The 21,577-nt window shown below is 37.6% G+C and overlaps 1 protein-coding gene across 1 annotated transcript in view; it reads right to left on the reverse strand.

The window, feature by feature from the left end:
* SLC38A11 (solute carrier family 38 member 11) overlaps window positions 1-21,577 on the reverse strand; it is a 57,395-nt gene that overhangs the window by 15,125 nt on the left and 20,693 nt on the right. Inside the window, exons 8-9 of the mRNA XM_025471036.3 lie at window positions 2,271-2,341; window positions 978-1,139 (exon numbers count right to left, since the gene is read on the reverse strand). Of these exons, the coding sequence (XP_025326821.2) occupies window positions 978-1,139; window positions 2,271-2,341 (233 nt within the window). The remainder of the gene's footprint in view (window positions 1-977; window positions 1,140-2,270; window positions 2,342-21,577) is intronic.

The raw sequence follows: 21,577 nt of genomic DNA on the forward strand, positions 1-21,577 counted from the left end.
GCAGGGGGTAGAACTAGTTATTCCACTTACCTTCATAGGGTTGTTTCAAGGTCAAATGAGATAATAGACCAGCAAAAGCTGTGACATGTTTGAGTCACGGCATTTAGCGGGCTGTCAGATTACCCTGGCTATTAAACTACACAGAGGAGTGAGTGCAGAAGTGAGTCAAAGGAAGCAGAAGCAATAGCCACTCAGTTGCTGTGCCTGGGTGAACAGAGAAAAGAGAAAAAAAATCAGTGTGGGGTGGAGTCATGGGGGTGGAGGGGAGAAGGGATGAGGCCCGTGTTGTGGGAAAGATGATGTTTTGTGTTTAAGGCAGGAATGGGATAACTAAGTAGGAATGTCCTGCAGGCAATAGGCTGGAGATGAAAAGAAAGGTCTGGACTAGAGTTTAAAACAATGACAATCTCCAGAGAATTTGTTGAGGGAAAAGAAGGCAGCTTGCCTGAGCCAGTTAATGGGAGGTGGGGGGAGAAGAGGAGAGAAGGTAGGAGAAAGCAAAGGGCCATCACACAGAGAGAAAAAAAAAATACTAACAGAGGGAATGATGATATGGTCGTGCTCTTTCTCCTATGGGAGGAGAGACCGGATATTCAGGACTGTTAAGTGATTCACAGAGGTGCATGAGAATCAGAATCAAGAAGATTATTCACTTTGAAGAGTGGGAGGATGCTGGTATTTCTGAAAGTGAAGCTGCAGCAGAGCGGTGGAGAGGGAAGCCAGATTTCAAGTGCTTTTAAGTGAAAGCAGGGAAGAAGAGAGAAAGAATGAACTACCGGAATAAGTTCAGCAGTTTAAAAAGGAGAAAATCCGAAAAACAGAAGGAGCTGGGGTGGGAAGGTAGAGGAGAGAATGGATGGAGGAGATCAGTGACGCTTTGAAGTGGAGCACTGGGTATAATGGTACCCAAAAGGAGGAGCAACAGAACCACCCCATGCGAATAACAAAACGTGATGAGAGCTCAATGTCTCATTTACCTTGGGTGAAGCCAGTAAATGTCAAGTATCCACATGCAGCAAAGAGAATACTGATAAATACAGAAGCCAAGGTAGACACGTGGATGATGCGGGACCACTTAGCTACTGTGGGGTCTTCCAAAGAACCATAAACTAAGAAGCAGTTATGGTGGCAAATAAATGCTGCAATACAGAAAAAGAAAAAGAAAAAAAAAGAACACCATTAAAGCAAGTGTTGCAGGATTGTTTTCTCCATCGGTGCCCGCAGTTGTTGGTTGGTCGTGCTGCTTCAAAGAATGAAGAGGTAGGCCAGACAGAGTGGTGGGCAGCAAAGCAAGGTTTATTGAGCAATAGCAAAGTGACGGTACAAAGCTCCCAAGGAGGGAGGGGACCTGGGAAGTTTGCCATCGGAGTTTCTAAATCTGGGGGGGGGGGGGGGGGGGGGGGGGGGGGGGGGGGGGGGGGGGGGTATGTGCTTGTTGGAGGGCTGTTTTAATCTGATTGACCTACCTGAGCCTGCCGTCCAATCAGGTTTTTGTCATCTATCTATCACATGGGAAAGGGTGGAGGGCTCCTTGCAGGGTGGTGTAAAATCCTTTAAGGGTGGTTTCCTCTTAGGGCTGGGGCCCTTTGGCCCTGCCTGCCTGCCTTCCAACTATCCTTCATCACAAGCACTAGGGTTCTTTTTAATTCTGAAAATTCAAGAGACATATGCGACTTTGGAATGCTGCTGAACTGAAGTTCAAATACATTAATTTACTAGCTACATCAGAAAATAGAAAATAACTTTTTTAACAACTTCAGGAATGAGAAATTTCACTCACATTAGGCTCATGTGGTCTCTTCATGTCACTCTTGATAGAAACCAGGCCTACCCAACTTTCTCTCCCATTTTCCATTTCCTAGTGGACTTCCAATTGTAACGGAAATCTAAACAGCACTATATTTTCAGTCCATGACTTCCTTTCCAATCTGGGATATAACAGAGTGGCTTTAGACATCTGGCCAATTTGTAATACTTCATGTACAAGGTTTTGAATAAGCACATAACACTTGCTAAATTTTCAAGTTAAGAAACACAAGATGACTGTAATGAGTTTTCTGCATGAGGAAGAAACTTGTCCAAATTAAATCAAATTTTAGTGATGAGTGAGAAAAGTTTGAGCCTAATTTTATGTTGGCACAAACTGGATCATATGCTGTTAATAGGAAGTCTAAAACTTAGGACATCTGCTCTCCAGACACAAATATGAAACTTTTTCATTATACCGAAGACTCCATATTGAGAAAGGGGCTTTGAAATCATATACTCACCAAATGACATGACGCCAAGCGCCTGAATGGCACTGGGCTTTGCAAATACCCAAGCATCTTCTGTTTTTGGTCTAGAAGATAAATCAGGTAATTTAGTGAGTGATCAAACAAATGCAAGCCTAAGCATGTCGGAGAACAACAAATGGTGTCACAATAAAAACTGAGTATCTTGAGGTCAGAAAAAGGGGCCCTCATGAATCTTCCTTAATTATAAATAACTTCCCAGGAACATACATGTTATGGTTACCTCAGTTCTCTAAAAATGCATACTTGGAAAGACTTTATTTTTACATATTTAAAAAATCCACTGACTACTTAATTTTGTGACTTTATTTACTCACCAATTTAACAACAAATATTTGTATGCACTCATCATTGAAGATTGAGGGAGATACAAAAATTAATGATGCAGGGTTCCTCCTCATGGTTAACCAATGCTTCCTTCATTCCCCTTTAACTCATTCTCCAGGTTCATCCGACTCAAGGGAAATTCATAGTTGGGACTACAGTTTTACCGAACAAGGTGGACGTGAACTAGTATTAATTGAGGATGTTTTTAATTGTATTCTGGGAATCACCCTATGACATCTCAATCTTCACAGTGACACTTAAGTATTATTGTTACTATTTAATACATTAGGAAAGTTAGGCTCTGGGTGGTGATAAAATTTGTGGAGCTTCCACAGATTATAAGTGAAGAAGATGAGATGTGCTGTCCATCCCAGGATCTCTTTCACACTGAACTGTCAGTGACTTCAATTCCCACCTGTGGAAATACTTCTCAAAGACGTTTTTGGAAATACATGGATTTAAATTAACTGAAGAATTGTATTTCTTAATGGAATTAAAAACATTTGCCTGCTTGTCTTTGGCAGAAATTGGTCTCCCTGGTTGACATATCCCTGAATAATGGTCAAAAGTCTGGTTCTGAGATCAGACAGCTTGTGTTAGTCTTCTGGCTCCTTCTACCTATCAACTGTGCGATCTTAAGCAAGTATTAACCTTTCTGTCCTTCAGTTTCGATATCTAGAAAATAAGGGTTATGACAGTAGTACATAATCCATTGAGTGTGTGACATTAATATTATCAGCTTATTATTATAATTCATTGTCATTTAATAAAAAGTACGCAAAATGGCTAAAAGATATCCAGCTTCCCTGAAAAGGAAAGGCTTGAGTGAAAACCAAAAGAATACATTAAAATAGAAGAAGGGAAAGAGGAAGGAGAGTCTTAGAAAGCATAAAGGCAATAGGTGTAAACCTATTTCCTGAGTTTGTTATTCATTCTCCATGTAAAAAAAGTCTCATTTCCTATGTCAAAGTTAGTGGGATTTATGCATTATATCTCTTTCCTTCCTTCCTTCCTTCCTTCCTTCCTTCCTTCCTTCCTTCCTTCCTTCCTTCCTTCCTTCCTTCCTTCCCTCCTTCCCTCCTTCCTCCTTTCCCATCCCCTCCCCTCCCATCCCCTCCCCTCCCCTCCCCTCCCCTCCCCTCCTCTCCTCTCCTCTCCTCTCCTCTCCTCTCCTCTCCTCTCTTCTCCTCTCCTCTCCTCTCCCTTTCCTTCTTCTTTACTTTCTTTTTCATATTTCGAATGAGCAGTTACCGGCACAGAAGAACTGGCCAGCCTACAAGGGAGGCCGCAGGCTGCTCCAAAGCTTGCTGTGATTCCAGGTTTTTTGAGTGGGAGCTGCTGCCACCTGCTGTCTCCACTACTCTTCCTGCAGTGAACATTAACTGCTAAGAGTACACCTGTCCGATTCCAAGGTTAATGTGGACAGATTTTGTCCCCAGTCTTTAAAAAATGATTCAGAAAAGCAGTGCTAAAAATTACAGAAACTTGGAAGATTTTAAGCTTTTTAACATACCTATTTTAACATACCTTTTTAAAATACCTATTTTCTCTGTTAGAGTATTTGCACATGATTAACACTCATTTTCCCCTCATGTACAGATTATAGTGGTGTCCTAATTTTTAACTCTTTAAAAAAGGTAGGAGTTTGATTTTCATTTTTCTTCCTCCACTCAAGTTTTTAAAATCTTTCCTGGTCCATATGCTTCAATGAATATATTCCTAGATAAGATGGAATATGAACTAGAACATAGAGATGATTTTGAATTTTTAAAAGATTTTATTTATTTATTCATGAGAGACTCAAAGAGAGGCAAAGACACAGGCAGAGAGAGAAGCAGGGTCCATGCACGGAGCCTGATGTGGGACTTGATCCTGGGACCCCAGCCCAGGATCATGCCCTGGGCCAAAGGCAGACACTCAACTAGACTGCTGAGCCACCTAGGCTTCCTAATTTTGAATTTTTTTGTGTTCACCTAAATGGTACTGATTTTATTTATTTATTTAAGAGAGTGCACACATGTGGGGCAGGGGCACGGGGCAGAAGGAGAGAGAGAATGTTAAGCAGGTTCCAGGCCCAGTGTAGCACTTTACTTGGGGCTCTATCTCACAACCCTGAGATCATGACCTGAGCTGATATCAAGTCAGACTCTTAACCAACAGAGCCATCCAGGCACCCCAATGATGCTGATTTTATAAGATGGAAAATACCAAGAAAAGATGTTGCAGATAGGAGAGCATGTATGTCCAAATCTAGATAAAGAGAAGGAAAAAGACATTGAATATGGATTTCCAATATTTTATAAAACAGCCTGAAATTAGAATTAGTTGCAGAATCAACCAGCTACACACACACACACACACACACACACACACAACACACACACACACAGAGGTGGGGGGGGAGAGAGAGAGAGAGAGAGAAAGTTTCTTGGCATATTTAGAGATTTCTGGAAATTTGATACCCATAATGGTTGAGAAAATGAAGTTATGTGCTGTTCTGATTTTAAACTATAGATGCTGAAATACAAAATCAAATAGCAAATGCAACAAGCAGTGTATAAGAAAAAATCATGACTAGGAAGAGTTTTTCAAAGAAATGCAAGGGTTGTTCAATAACAGAAAAGTCCATTAATGGAATCCATCTCATCAACGGATTAATGGCGGGAAAAATCTTATGAGCTCTCAAAATATGTAGAAGAGCCTACAATCCAGAGCTAACATTGAAAAACACGCTTTAAACAAGCTATTAATAAAATAGAACTTCTTTAATCTGATAAGAATATCTACCAAAATCTATAGCAAATGACATATTTAATAGTGAAAATTTACAAATATTACAATTAAAGGTGGAAATCAGGTAAGGATATTTACTATCACTGCTCCCAGACTATATCACAGGAATTCCTAGCTAATGCAATAAAATAAGAAGTGATAAGATATGTAATCATTGGAAAGGGGTAAATTATTTGAACACAATATAATTGTCTACATAGAAAATTCAGGGGAGGGACTCCTGGGTGGCTCAGTGGTTGAGCACCTGCCCTTGGTTCAGGTCATAATCCCAAGGTCCTGGGATTGACTCCCACATTGGGCTCACTGCAGGGAGCCTGCTTCTCCCTCTGCCTATGTCTCTGCCTCTCTCTGTGTCTCTCATGCATAAATAAACAAAATCTTAAAAGAAAATTCAGGGGAACTTACTGACAAGCTATTGAAATTAATAAGAGTATTTAGCAAGGTTACTGGATATAAGCTTGATACATGAAAATCAGTAGGGTTGAGGTACATAAGTAATAGCCAATTAGAATGTTTTTAAAATGGCATTGGCAATAAAAACACTACATATTTTAAATGATACGCATAACCCTAATGGCATGATATAATTTTATGGGAAAACATATATAAATGGAAAGATACGCCATATTCATGTATATGAATAGGCGACTCAATATCATGTAGATGTCAATTCTCCCCCAAATTAATATTTAAATTCAAAGAATAAAATATTATATTCAAGGAGGAAAGAAATTCTTTAAAAAAACTGTAAAAGCGGGATCCCTGGGTGGCGCCAGCGGCTTAGCGCCTGCCTTTGACCCAGGGCGCGATCCTGGAGACCCGGGATCGAGTCCCACGTCGGGCTCCCGGTGCATGGAGCCTGCTTCTTCCCTCTGCCTGTGTCTCTGCCTCCCTCTCTTTGTGTGTGTGACTATCATAGATTTAAAAAAAAAAAAAAAAATTTAAAAAAAACTGTAAAAGCAACATAAAAGTAAGGATTGAGAAACCTGAAACTGTTTGTATGATAAAATAATCCATATAAAAATTTAAAATATAAAAAAAATTAAAATATAAAGATAAGCTAAAAACTTGGAAACACAATTTGTTATGGATATAGGATATTCCAATAAGCAATGAACAATAGTCAATTGACAGAAAAAGAAACAAGAATGGTCAATAATTATGCTACAAGTTGCTCACTTTCCTTTATAATCAGAGAAACTCAAATGAAATCCATACAAAAAGGCATTTTAGAAAAAAGAAAAAGAAAAAAAAAGGCATTTTACACTTAATTCAACAAGAGCAAAGTTGACAAATTGCTGGGAAAAGACAATTTGCAATTATTATGGAGGGAACTGTAAGTTGTAAGATACTTTGAAGAAGAGTTTGACAATATCTAGTCAGTTGAAGATACTCAAAGGTTGTAACAATTTCATTTCTCCATATTATCCTAGATTAGGAAAGTACATGTGTGCACAAAAGATATGAATAAGGATCTTTGCTACTGCATTGTTTATATTAGCCAAATTACCTCAATTTCAGACAATAGAATTGATAAATAAATCCACAAGTAAATCATGACATAAACATAAAATTGTGTGCCATAAGAGCAACTAAAATGAGTCACTCAGTGCTAACTGTATCAAAATGGAAATATATGGCATACAATACTGAAGGAAAAATCATGAATTACAGAAGAGAAAATGCATTTTTTAAAAGATTTTATTTATTTATTCATGAGAGACACAGGGAGAGAGAGAGGCAGAGACATAGGCAGAGGGAAAAACAGGCTCCATACAAGGATCCAGATGTGGGACTCGATCTAGACACTCCGGGATGACACCCTGAGCCAAAGGCAGGTGCTCAACCACTGAGCCACCCAGGCATCCCCATTTTTAACCATGGTAGTTATTTATGTATATTTTACAGACATACTAATCAATACTAGATATTGTTGTGAATACATAAAAGCATACTACAAGTATAAACGTAGGAATGATTTTAAACCAACAAGAATATATCTCTAGGGAAAAAGAAATGAGTTGACTTTTAAATATAATACTCTATTGCTGATAAATATTGAAGTAAACATAGAAAGTTATTTTAAGATCTAGTCCAATTTCCTTCTTCCTGAATTTTATATGATTATACAATATTTTCTACATAAAACCTTTCTGGACCTGAACCTAAGTTTTAACCTTAAATTTCCATAAATACTCTACAACTGAAACTATTTCTCCTGCTTTCCAATCACTTATTCAGTTTGTTCAAATTTCAACAAATATTTGTTGGCCACTACCTATGTTGCAACCACTGTTATAAATCGCTGAGGATACTGCCGAAAAAGAAGAAAGAAAGAAAGAAAGAAAGAAAGAAAGAAAGAAAGAAAGAAAAGAAAGAAGAAAGAAAGAAGAAAGAAAGAAAGAAAGAAAGAAAGAAAGAAAGAAAGAAAGAAAGAAAGAAAATAAATAATCTTGATGTTTATCCTATCTCATAATCTAGAACAGCACTATATAATAGTATTTCCTGTGATGATGGAACTGGTCTACACCTGTGCTGTTCAGTATAGTTACTACTAACCACATGTGGCTATAGAGCCTTTGAAATTATGGCTAGTGTGACTGAGGAACTAATTTTTAATTTTATTTAATTTTATCTAACTTAAATAGTCACATGTGACTAGTTGCTACTATATTGGGCCATACAGAGCTAGAAGAAATCATATAGATAATTTTTGTTCAGAAATCTATTTTTTCACTTTTAAAAAAGATTTTATTTGGGGTCCCTGGGTGGCTCAGTGGTTGAGCATCTGCCTTCAGCTCAGAGCGTGATCCTGGAGTCCCGGGATTGAGTCCCACATCGGGCTCCCTGCATGGAGCCTGCTTCTCCCTCTGCCTGTGTCTCTGTCTCTCTCTCTTTCTCTTTCTCTCTGTCTCCCTCTCTCTCTGTCTCTCATGAATAAATGGATAAAATCTTTAATAAAAAATATTTTATTTATTTATTTGAGCGAGAGAGTGAGGGGGAGAGAGAGACAGTGACATGAGTAGGGGAGGGGGGCAGATGGAGAAGGAGAAGCAGACTTCTCACTTTTCAGGGAACCCAATGCAGGCCTCTTTGTGAGGCTCATCTCTGAACTCCAGGATCATGACCTGAGCCAAAGGCAGCTCAACCAACTGAGCCACCAAGGCACCCCAGACATCTAATTATTTTCTAATGGTCTAAAAGAGTTAAATTACCGAGAGAGGTTTAATTTTTTTCCTATAGTGTAGGGGTGCCTGGGTGGTTCAGTTAAGTGCCTGCCTTTGGCTCAGGTCATGATCCTGGGGTCCTGGGATCAAGCCCTCATGTGGGGCTCCCTGCTCAGTGGGGGGCCTGTTTCTCCTTCCCCTCCTGTCCCTCCACCCTGCTCGTGCTCTCTCACTCTGTCAAATAAATCAATAAAATCCTAAAAAAAACACAATTTCCTATAGGGTAGCTTATGTTGTATATTTCAGTATTGTTTACCACTTGAATTTTCTAAAGGGCAAGTAGAATGGAGGAGTTGAGTGTAATGACAGAAAAAATACTTCTTTAACTTATAAAGAACCAAGGATAGCAGAGCCTGCAAAATACATAAAAATTAAAAGAAAACAACCAACAAACTAGGGGAAACAAATTGAAATTGTTATTATGAATAGAGGCTTGGAAGAAAAGACATAGTACATAATAGTCATATTGAATTATTTTAAAATATGAATCAACTAAATGAAATTTAATTTGTATTAAATAATTATAAGATGAGTGCTTTTTAAAAAAAAGTTTAAAGTATAAGTTGTATTAAATTACCTATAAACAGGGAATGGCTTTCAAATGATAATTCAAATCCAAACATATTAATTAACATACAACTTTCCTGGAGTAGTTATTTTGTACAAAGTGAGGCAAGTTTTCTTCTGAAAAAAATCCCCAAATAAAAACTACTCTCCAATTCTTCTTTGTTTTAGATTCTTCTATTGCTACTGTTGAATTTATTTCCCTGAGGAACTGAAACCAACTGCATTCACTCGTGTGTGTCTAGAGTTTGCAATGGAAGCCAATAGTTCTGAAATTAGTCCTCTGAGGTCATTAGTGTCTCTTCCTCAAGTGTTAATGTTACCTGCTGATAAATGGACTTTTAGTTCTTTACCTCTACGTGGTTCCTACCTGCTTCTTTTATTTACTGTAATCACAGTAATATATAGTATATACAGACCAAAATGTGGTTAATATCAATAAAGGACAACTAAAACAATAATGAACTTAATTTCCTCTGTGAAGGACAACCTTTCTTATGACTAAGAAAAACCATATGGGATACAGAAGGCTGTAATGGAAAAAAAAAAAACCACAGGTTTTGAGGTCAGACAGACTTGGATTTAAATCTTAGTATTATGGTAGACTAGCAGAGTGCCTTGGGGCAGATAACTTAATGACACTGGTCTCTAGTTTTCTCTATTGAACAGAGGCAATAGTAATAATTCTGTTTACATATCTGACATAGGGTTAAGTGAGAAAATGAATGAAAGATTGTGATATGTAGTGGACAATCAATGTTGGATGAGACCTCCTTCCACTCTTTCTCCCGTGTCCCTTATGTTATCATTAAAGGAACAATACATGTCTTAGTCTAGCTATAAGGACCTGCAAGTAGGCAAAATGCAATCTTCATTTTGTGTACTACAATTCATCGTGGTATATTCATATTCTTTTAGAGAATGAAGGGACCTGGGGGAAGATGAGCTGCTTTATTTAAAATAAATGAATGGTTAATCTTGAGAATAGACATACATGCTACCAAATGGGTTGATACTGATGAAAAAAAATGAAATGATTCTTTTGTTTTGGATATTCACAGTAAACATTAAGTATTTTATCCTATATACCAATTTTGTGCACAATTGGGTTTGTCAAATTGGTGCAAACCTCCAACTGCATAAGGCCATGTTAGATAGTCTCAGGGTACGTGGAACTGCTCACCTCACTCACTCGAGGGTTTATACCTTAGCCCAGCCATCATTCTCACCGGATAAGCTGTAGCTCTGTGTTATATGATAAGTTTTGCTACAGTGGTGTGGACACTACTGCCAATGGAAGACAATGAAATGTTTCAAGAGGGCACTCATTAAACCTGAAGATATTTGACATTTAAAATGAATAGAGAGGCAAACTGATTATTTAATCACCAGATAATATCTTAAACTAATCGTTTAAAAGAAAAAAAAAGTTTAAAATTAACCTTTTACATTTTAAAGTTCCTATCTATATGTACAAGCACGAATGTACACATACACAAATTAAGGGTTATTCATATTACTTTTTGTTACATCAATTTCAAATTATAGAAAGGGTTTATCCTGTCAATATTGCTAAGATAAAAGTTCTTCCTCTTGTATTTTACCACTAAGAAAGTTTATGAAAGAATATAGTTGTATTTTATCATTGGCATTGATAAAATATAAGTACAGTGACATTTAAGTTCATCTCTTGAACACGCAGCACTACCTTCTTAGAGACAGCCAGAGGCTAACTTACATGACCTGGAAACTTAAGAGCTTCACTTTCAGGAATTACTTGGAAGTCTTGCATTTTGTTTTAATAAGGTAAAACGGCCTTATATATAAAATCTTGAGGCGTGTATGTGTTTTTTAATTTAAAACATTTTTTAAGGTTTTATTTATTTTTTCATGAAAGACACAGAGAGAGAGGCAGAGACATAAACAGAAAAAGAGGCGGGCTCCCTGCCAGGATCCTAATGTGGGACTTGATCCCAGGACTCCAGGGTCACAATCTGAGCCAAAGGCAGATGTTCAACCACTGAGCCCACTCACATGCCCGTGTGTGTGTTTATTAATACTATTTGGAAGCGATAGGAAATCTATCTCATGATTTTTACCATATTGAAGACACAGTAACTTTTGCTAAATGCATAAATGGCAGGCAGAAATAATTCCCAATTTGGGGTGCTAAAAAAAGAAATATCCAATGAAACAAGATAAAAACTTGTTTAGTCATTATTTTTTGTAGCTCTCTCTTCCCAGAGCTTTAAAGTAAGTGCCAATGCAGATGGTAGTTGTTCTTTCTTTTCTTCCTAATCTCTCAATTAAGTAATAGCATCATAGCAGCTGTAAATTAAGAGCTGGAGAAGGGGCTTAGGTAATTCAGTAAATTGGATAAATTTGGAGACAGAATTTTCTGATCCTCCTCCACCTGGACACCCATACTCTAGGTCTGCTGCTTTTTGACATAATTTCAAACTCGAAAGAAAGAAAGAAAGAAAGAAAGAAAGAAAGAAAGAAAGAAAGAAAGAAAGAAAGAAAGAAAGAAAGAAAGAAAGAAAGAAAGAAAGAAAGAAGAAGAAGGAAGGAAGGAAGGAAGGAAGAAGAAAGAAAGAAAGAAAGAAAGAAAGAAAGAAGAAAGAAAGAAAGAAAGAAAGAAAAGAAAGAAAGAAAGAAAGAAAGAATGAATGAATTTCTCAAAGGAAAAAAATGCATGCAAAAAAAAATGTTTTAATTTGTACTTAAATCCTCAGGCAAATCAATCCATCCAAAGTTAAACTTGGACATCCAATGAAACATGTTGGGTGGCCCACATATATTAACCATCTTTCTCTCTTCAGACCTTACTAAAATGATATTAAAGAAATTTAAGATGGGGATAGATCCATGGGGGGTGGGGATAATGGAGAGACCTCAGTGGAGAAGACATTTTGGGAACAGGAAAGCAGATGCTTACATGGTAACTCAGAGAATGGAAGAAGTAACAGCCGCATAAAAAGAGCTAATGACGAAAAGAAGGCTCAAACTCCTGTGTGTGCAAGACTCAGAGACAACAGAAAGTTATGTCAGATGCTCTGGAAAGTGGAGAAAATAAAGAAAAATTAAAGATATGAGATCCTGGGTATAAGGCGCCTAACACAAAAACAGAAGTAAAAGGAAGCCTAGGATGACAGTGGGGCAGCCAACAGAAATCAATCCATTCAGAAAGGAGCAAGGGGGTGGAAGGCTCTGTGATGGAGATCTTCAAGAAAAATAATAAAATCTGTAGATCACATTTTTGAGTATTTGGGGAAGGAGTAACAAAATGAACAAAACCAAAAGCTAAAAACCAGGAGAAAATAAACGCAAAAGACAAATGTCATGAGATACTGTTATCTAAAACATATAAGGAACACTTAGAACTCAACAATAAGAACACAAACAATCCCTGGAGGGTATTATGCTGAGTGAAGTAAGTCAGTCAGAGAAGGACAAACATTATATGTTCTCATTCATTTGGGGAATATAAATAATAGTGAAAGGGAAAATAAGGGAAGGGAGAAGAAATGTGTGGGAAATATCAGAAAGGGAGACAGAACATAAAGACTGCTAACTCTGGGAAACGAACTAGGGGTGGTAGAAGGGGAGGAGGGCGGGGGGTGGGAGTGAATGGGTGACGGGCACTGGGTGTTATTCTGTATGTTAGTAAATTGAACACCAATAAAAAAAAAAAAAAAAGAACACAAACAATCCAAATAAAAATGGGCCACAGACTTAACAGACACCTCACCAAAGAATATATACAGATGGTAAATAAGTGTATGAAAAGATACACCATATCATATGCCATCAAGGAAATGTAAATTAAAACAATAATGAGATACCACTACACACTTATCAGAATGGCCAAAATCCAGAACACTGACAACACCAAATGCTCTCGAGGATGTGGAGTAAAAGGGACTCATTCATTGCTGGAGGGAATGCAAAATCACACATCCACTCTGGAAGACGGTTTGGTGGTTTCTTAAAAAAGTAACATACTCTAATCATACAATCCAGCACTTACATTACTTGTTATTTACCAAAGGACCTGAAAACTTCTGTTCATGCAAAAACCTGTGTACGGTATTTATAGCAGCTTTATTCATAATGGTCACATTTTGGAAGCAACCAAGATGACCTTCAACAGGTAAGTAAATAAACTGTGGTACATCCAAATGATGGAATATTATTCAGTGCTAAAAAAAACATGAACTATTAAGCCATGAAATGACATGGAGAAATCTTAAATGCCTATTTCTAAGTGAAAGAAGCCAATCTGAAAAGGCTACATGCATATTGGATGATTCCAACTATATTTCATTCTGAAACTATGGAGACAGAAAAGAGATGAGTGGTTGCTTGGGGCTGGTGGTTGGGGGAAGGGTATGAATGGGAGAAGAACAGGATTTTTAGGGCAGTGCAAATACTCTGCATGATAATATAACAGTGGATACATGACATTATACATTTGTACAAACCTACAGAATGTACAACACCAAAAGTGAACTCTATTATAAACTATAGACCTTGGTGATTATAATGTACTTATTTGGGTCCATCAGTTGCAGTCAATGTACCACTCTGGTGGGAGATATGGGTAAGGGCGAGGCTATGCATGTAGGTTGGTAGTGAGTATATAGAAAATCTCTGTACCCTCCTCTTAACTTTGCTGTGAACCTAAAACTGCTTCAAAAAACTCAAAGTCTTATTAAAAAAAAAAAAAAAAAAAAAAAGCTAAACTGGACATCCCGCTAAACACAGTTAAAAACACAATGAAAAGCAAGTACTAATTCTAGGGAAAAGTGTACCAGAAGAGAAATAGAACTAATTTTGAACATGGTGTTATATCTCCACATACTAAGTTAGGGTCAAAAGGAAAGATAAATTGAGTCAGAGAAATCATCATCTACTATATAAGAGTAAGAATCCAGACCTAACAGAAGCATATTATGCAGGAGTAAAGATGTGAATGTCAAGAAATACAACTAAAATAGAAAAGGATTTGGTATAAGGCTTCTCTATTTCATTAAAAACCATTTGTAATATCTGATTTTGTAAAAAACATGTGAGTGTATTGTTTTTTAGAAAAAATAAATCCAAATAAAAGCAATACCAGGAAGAAACAGGATCCTATAAAATGTCTCACAGAGTTTCAAATATATCACAGCAAATTAACAGAGGCTTCCTATAAGGTTCAGATCATTTAAGGTGCAATGCTTCAAGTGTTTTAATATATTTTACTATTAACAAAAAGCGAAATAGGCTTATAGCACTTTGCAGCCTTGCATGGCAAATTACTTTCAAAAGAATGACGGCTTCCCTTACTCTAAAAAAAAATCCAGTCAAATGCTTAGTTATATTCTTTTTAGAAACCTTTTGTGGGTGTGGAGCGGGATGGGAGTGGGGAGGTTTAAGGGAGATAAATTCACTTTGCAAAATCATTTCAGTTTGGATTCTTGCATTCAGACATTTCATCCTATTTTAAAGGGCAAACCACCTTATCTTCACAACAGCTGAGTAGTAATAAGGCAACACAGCAGAAGGCAGGTCCTATCAAATATATCTCCAGCCTTCACACACTTAGGAAAACAAGCTTCAAGGGGATGGCTTCTGGTCCCCAGAACATCAGACCTCTGATCCGGGGGATCAAACATCCACCTCTGTGGCACTTGCCCTACCTCCTTTCAGCTACACATAGGCACCTCCTGTATCATATAATCTCGGCATATTTCCCTCTTCAATCACACACATCTGACAGTTGGGTGGTCCAGCTGGCATGCAAACAAAAGCTCCCCGGCCACACCACAAGCTATACCGATGCCACAGGCAAGTCTGCCCATTGCCCCAGCCTGGGCATCAGCTGACAGCTCTCACCTCATTGCTCCCAGCTCGGGTTTCTTCTGATTCTCTTCTATAAACCATTGGGGTTTATGGGAACATATAAAGCTGTTCAGGAAAGTTCTTCTTGGGGATCACTCTAAACATCAAAGCTGGTTCTTTTTTAAAAAACAAATTTTACATAAAGCTAATCTTGAATTAACATTTACATAAAACATTATGCTGATTTTTTTTGCCAAAATATAATTTTGGATTTTTTTTTATGAATCATATAAAAAGTTTGTACAACTTGGCACCATAAACATGACAAACACTTCCTGTTTTCCATTTGGGACACCAACCACTTTTGATTCTTATTCTGTCACTTTTTCTTTTTTTCCCCACTATTGGCTTCAATTCCTCTGCGAACTCTTCAAAAGTTGATGTTAACTGTTTTTGTGAATTGTGATTGAAAGGGCAGAGAGTGAGTAGGAGGGGGCACGTTCACTTCTCAGTGGGATGAGAACCTGTTAGAATTATGAGTGTTATTTTGGTTCCCTTCTGTGTTTTTCACAAGACATTATTAAATTAAAATACAATGTGAATTTATATTAGAATAAATGTAATTTCAGATGTGAGTTCCAGATAATTATTTTTCAGTGGGTTCTCCTTGGGTTATGTCATTCATCACCTTACGCATTGTTCCTGTACAATCCTCCCCATTCCAGACTCTCCCTAAATTTGACTTGCATTTCCAAAACACTAAATGACTTCTTCTCCTTTGTTTTCTTACCCATTCCAAGAGTTACTCAAAATCAAGATATTAAATATAAACATTTACTATGATTTTCCCAGACCTGCTTCCTCTCCTAGTTAACAACTTAAAAGAAGCTAGGGTCCTTCCTCTATGTTTCTACAGCACATTGCTCATAATCCTATTAAATAGTCTTGGGGTTATCTTTTATGTGTTTATCCACCCTAACATATCCAAAATGAGTTATAAAAACCCGCAGAGGTGATCCCTGGGTGGCGGAGCGGTTTGGTGCCTGCCTTTGGCCCAGGGCACGATCCTGGAGACCCGGGATCGAATCCCACGTTGGGCTCCCGGTGCATGGAGCCTGCTTCTGTCTCTGCCTCTCTCTCTCTGTGTGTGTGACTATCATAAATAATAATAATAATAATAAAAAACCTGCAGAAAGGGACGGTGCCATATTGATCTTCACAGACCCAGATCCTACAAAAAGTGACTGACTCAGTAAGCAAATGCTAACGGACTGAATAGACTCTCCCATCTTCTCCTTTTGATGGTGAATTCTGGACCATCTAACAGTCTGGTTGTCCACGCTGGACACCTTGGCATCACCTTCCTCTTCTTCATTTCTACCAGCCTTGTCCTTATACTGTTCAGATGTCTTTTGCCCAGATTCTTGCTAGAGATAGCCTCCTTCCAAGTCTTTGTACCTCCACTATCCTCACCTCTGCTGTAAATGAGTCCTTTGATATGGAGACTGGCTCCGGTTGCTCTCCTGCTGAAGAACCTCCAATGCCCCATTGGCTAAGGAACGAATTCAAATTTCTTACTGCTACACATGAAGCTTTCCTTCCCTATTGGTCTCTGCCAACCTGTCTACCATCATTTCTTTGCACAGTCTTACCAAACTTTCAGCTCACAATCACTAAAGTCTAGTGACTTCCTAAGCACAGAAGCTACACAGGTAGTGGTGATGGGAGAACACGGGTCTGTGGATTAGGAAAGCACCATCTTCAGCAGTTGTTTAAATGAGGTAACATGGAGGGGCACCTGGGTGGCTCAGTGGTTGAGCATCTGCCTTTGGCTCAGGGTGTGATCCCAGAGTCCTGGGATCGAGTCCCACATCGGGCTCACTGCTTCTCCCTCTGCCTATGTCTCTGCCTCTCTTTCTCTCTTTGTCTTTAATGAATAAATAAATAAAATCTAAAAAAAAATGAGATAACATGGAGACATGATTACTATTAAAGTATGATAAAATATATATATTGAGGAGTAATATAAGGAAAATAAAGTTTTTTTTTTTGAAATAAAGTTTTTGAGAAAATTCTCAAGGGCAGCATTATCATTTTCATAGTTCCCAAACCAATGACAGGATCCCTTTTCTCTAGGTCCTTCCCAGTGTTAGAACCTTGAACTGCTTCTGCCACTATACATATCACATGTCTCGGCCTCACATACTCCTGCCAAAAATAGCTTCCAACATCCCTCCATTTTCCTTTTTGATCCAGTTAATACCAGTACATATTTTCAAGCAACAGGTCATATTCTCTTACCTTGAAATATTATTACCTGCCTGCCCAGGTCGGGCTAACAGTTATTTCTCTGTTTCCAAGGCATTTTCCCATAATTCTATGAATTATTATATTGAAATTATCTTCCAAATGTCTATTCTCCCCATCCGGAAACTATAGGTATCCAAGGTCAGGGACTGTGCTTTCTTCATCTTCATAGCCCAAATACCTAGATGAGTGACTAACCCCAGCTAGACATTTCATAAATGCTTGCTGACCGAAAGAACGGGCTACTCTATTTCTGCTCCTTGGTTGTGAATCTATGCCACAGACCAGTCTGGCTTCTCGCTGGAAATAACAGGCAGGTGGCAAATCTCACTATGGCAGCCATTTATAAAAATCATTGATGAAAAGTGGAATAAGTTCTTAACTCGGAATAGCCTAGACTATTCCTTCAGCTCCACTAACACAGTTGCTGGACTAAACTTCTCTGAGAATATATTGTCTTGCAGCTGTTTTTTCCTATTTGCATGTAGACTCAAGTCAAATGGTGGTCCTATTTGTCGCTTCATGTAGGCAATCTGTCTGGCTAAATGTACCACTAATTCTAACAGTGCTGCAGAACTTGGAGTCAAATGGTATTTTAGCAGATGAGTTAGCTAATTATGTTAGTGAGGAAGTAGGCTTAGGAAAATTATCTTTGACAGGGAATGCTTTTGCCTGAAATTTTTATTGTCTCAGGATAATTATTATTGTCTCATTACTCTGAAATTATGGTCAGTTAATTTCCAAGTTGAATCAACCAAAAGCAGAAGGCTTAAGGGTCCATTCCTTTATTCAACTGGTCATTTTACAGTTTTTTGTTGCAATTCTAATTCTGCTTTAGGCACTGTGCTGAATAATGGATATGCGGTGTGGAAAAAGCAAATGTGATCCTTGTTCTCATGGAGCTTATAATTGTGGGAAAGGCATAAAATACACAAGAAAATGCATAAAATATGAATAAAGATAATTTAACATATAATGTGATTATTTTATTACATGTGTAGATCCCTTCTCACTTTCTATGGAGAAATTTCCAAATATAACCAATTAAAATATTCAGGTTCTAAACATACCTTTGTCTACTACACTCTCAGATAATAATCTCATCTCTGAAAAAAACAGAGCCTACTGGGCATGAACATTCAAAAGTGCTTCACTGGTCTTCAGAATGTATCCATGTTTTACTCTCCATACTTGATCTTATTGTTGCAAGAGGAAGAAGGAGCAACCCAGTTCCTCTGCAAGGATTACTCTATACTATAAATTACAACTTTTCAAGGTCTCCTGGGGGACTTGGGTTCCATCTTTTGGCTTGACCTATACATGTTTAATATCTCCCATGGTAAAAAAAAAAAAGCATTTGTTGGAGATCTTACTGTCTCAAGCCACTATTTTGTCATGTTATTTTCATTCCTTGATGCTCTTAAAAAACAAAAGGAGGTGGATATTTGTTCAATTCACTTCTCTATCATTCACTTGCATTTTAATTCTCTCTAATCTGGTGTCCACCCATATCATGGGATTGTTACTTCAAAAGGCTACCAGTAACCTCCTCTCAGCTGAAGTGGACATCTATAGTAGTATCATGCAGTGACTACTTCCTCTTCTCTTGGCATCATTGCTTTGACTTTTTTAGGACTACCTTTTCCTCTTCTCTCAGTCCATGTGCTTTAGTGGGGCTGACTGTATCCTTAGCATCAAGGGTAAGCATGTAACATAGATATGAGCAAGTTAACATAGGCCATGATGATAGGGTCTGGGATCATCATGAGTCCTCATTAGAGCCAATCAGAACTAATAATGGAAGTGAGTTTGGAAGTAATTTAAAAGAGAAAGCTCATGGACTTGGACTTGAATGGATGGATGTAGACTGATTATGTTACTGTCATCTCATCACAATGAGGGGAGAGCTTTTCAGAAACCATAGCCAAAACATTAAGCAAAGCCAAGAAGTGAAAAAAAAGAAAAACTATGTCTGATTTCATTGATTAAACGAAACCCAACCAAATCTAATAACATGAATATTCATGAATTTTAAAGTTATGTGAGATAATAAATTATCTTTTGCTTTAAGTAGTTAGGGTTCTATGGTTGCTATCTTTTGCAACAAAAAGGGCAACAATTTAATCATAAAAAATCAGTGGCTAGTATTTGACAGAATTAAATAATCATTCCCTTTTTCAAATATGCACTATTCCTCTGCTTTTACCTATTTTTTTCTGATCCTTTCTTTAATTCCTTCTAGGTCCTCTTTATGTATAGCATCAAACCATAGAATTTCAGGGTTCGAATGGAAAAGGGGTAAAGAAACTAATACATATTGAGATTCTTGGAGATGGCACATTTTATGTACATAAATGTCTGTTGGAGGTATGGACACACTTTTTGGAATTATGTTTGGAATACAGCGTTAATGGTTAAAATGCTATAAAAAACATGTAGATGAAGAGAAAATAGTTGTAACTTTGGACCTCATGCTATCATTTCCATTCTGAATGTAAAGAATGGAATATTAATGAAGCACAGAATGAAGATTTTCACAGTGATAATGCCCCCAATTGTAGTTTGAAAAAAGGAAGAACTATCATTGCATTGTGATACTAGCACACTTTCTAGAAAGCAATTAAATTGCCTTGCCACTTCAGTTTTTAAGAAAGCAAAAGGTTAGAAAATACAATAAAAATGAACATTATTTCCAAAGAGCACTGAAAGTCATTGGACTATAACATATTTGAAATCATATCAAAAAGCAGAATTTATGGCCTTATGAGTTATGGAAAAGGAAATTGAATTGTGTGTCTTATTTTTAAAACACAACTACTAAAAAGATGTTTCCATAGTAACAAGGTCAATACCAGTAGCCATCACAAACCTTCCTCTTTTCTGATAGCCGGTTTAAAGTTCTTTTCCAAACACCATTTTAAAAGCCCTATGAAAAAGTACAGCTTTTCTGATCATTCCTCTGAACCAAAAATGAGGAAAAAACACACATGGAGTATTGAATTTCTCATGTTTTATGGATTATAAGCATTCGTGGCTGTCATATTTCAGAAAGAAGCCTGCCTGACTAGCTATTATGCCAACCCTTGAACATGGGATTTGATTAGCCTGATTGTAAATCTGGACAAACAGAAGTTGTTTGCAGTAGTATTCAAACAGAAATAAAAGGCGGCACAGCATTAAAAAACACACACACACACACACACTTCTTTAACATCTAAATATTGAAAGAGTTAAGTAAATAATCCCTGTTATTAGAAAAATTTCAAAGGCTCAGATGAAGTCTGATAGCACTGCTAGAGGAAGGTTAGAAAGATACAGACCACATGTTGTTTACAACAGAAATAAATAGCTCTTTGGCCATAAAATCAATTCATTTAGCGCCACCAGGAAGTGGCCTCTCCTTCCTCTTTCTTTTGTGTCAAGATACGCTTGCCTCCACGACAGGCATTTGCACCGCCTTATCCTCCCCACTAAATGGGGAGCCCCTTGAGAGCAGAGATATTTTCTCTTGGTTTTCACAATAGTATCTCACACACAGGTTGTAGAACAAAAGGTACCAAAACAGTAAGTGGAGAATAAATCATGAAAACTTACAGCACAACAGGGCCTAGTCGACTTTTAGAAATGCTACACCCGTTTAAATGTGTCCTCATGATTTCAGTCTCTTTCAACCAAGATGCTTGCTCACAACCTCACAACTGTTCAATAATGAATTGGCTCCCAGACCAATTCCCTCCGAATCTCTGCAGGGGGCCCCTGGCATCAGCATTTTTGAAAGCTACTCAGGTGATTCTAATGTGACCCTGGAGAGGAAAATCATTGCTTCAAACTGTCTCCTTGGGACTGAGTTAATGATTAACTTATTTATCTCAGCTTTTAGCTACTTGGGTTTTTCCCCTCAATATGGCCTCATAGTACTCTATTTGCCAAATCTATTAGACCTTTTATTATAACCTAATAATTTATTCTCTAGAATCACTTTTCATAATAAAAGCTCCAACTAAAAATGCTGTCTTACGCAATTAAAAACATTAACCAACAATTATTTATTGTATTCTGCTCGGTATACTTTCTAGCTTTTTGTTGTGTAAGCTCAGCCTTTGAAAGTCAGAGGTGACTACAGTACCAACATAGTAGGTACTAAGTAAATATCAGGAGAATTTACCATATGCTTTTGTTCTTTTATGCTTACCTTTCCTGGGCCTCAAATGCCTTTTATACTTTTATCTATTTGAAAAA

The sequence above is a fragment of the Canis lupus genome, chromosome 36 (assembly GCF_003254725.2).
Source record: "Canis lupus dingo isolate Sandy chromosome 36, ASM325472v2, whole genome shotgun sequence".
NCBI lineage: Eukaryota > Metazoa > Chordata > Mammalia > Carnivora > Canidae > Canis > Canis lupus.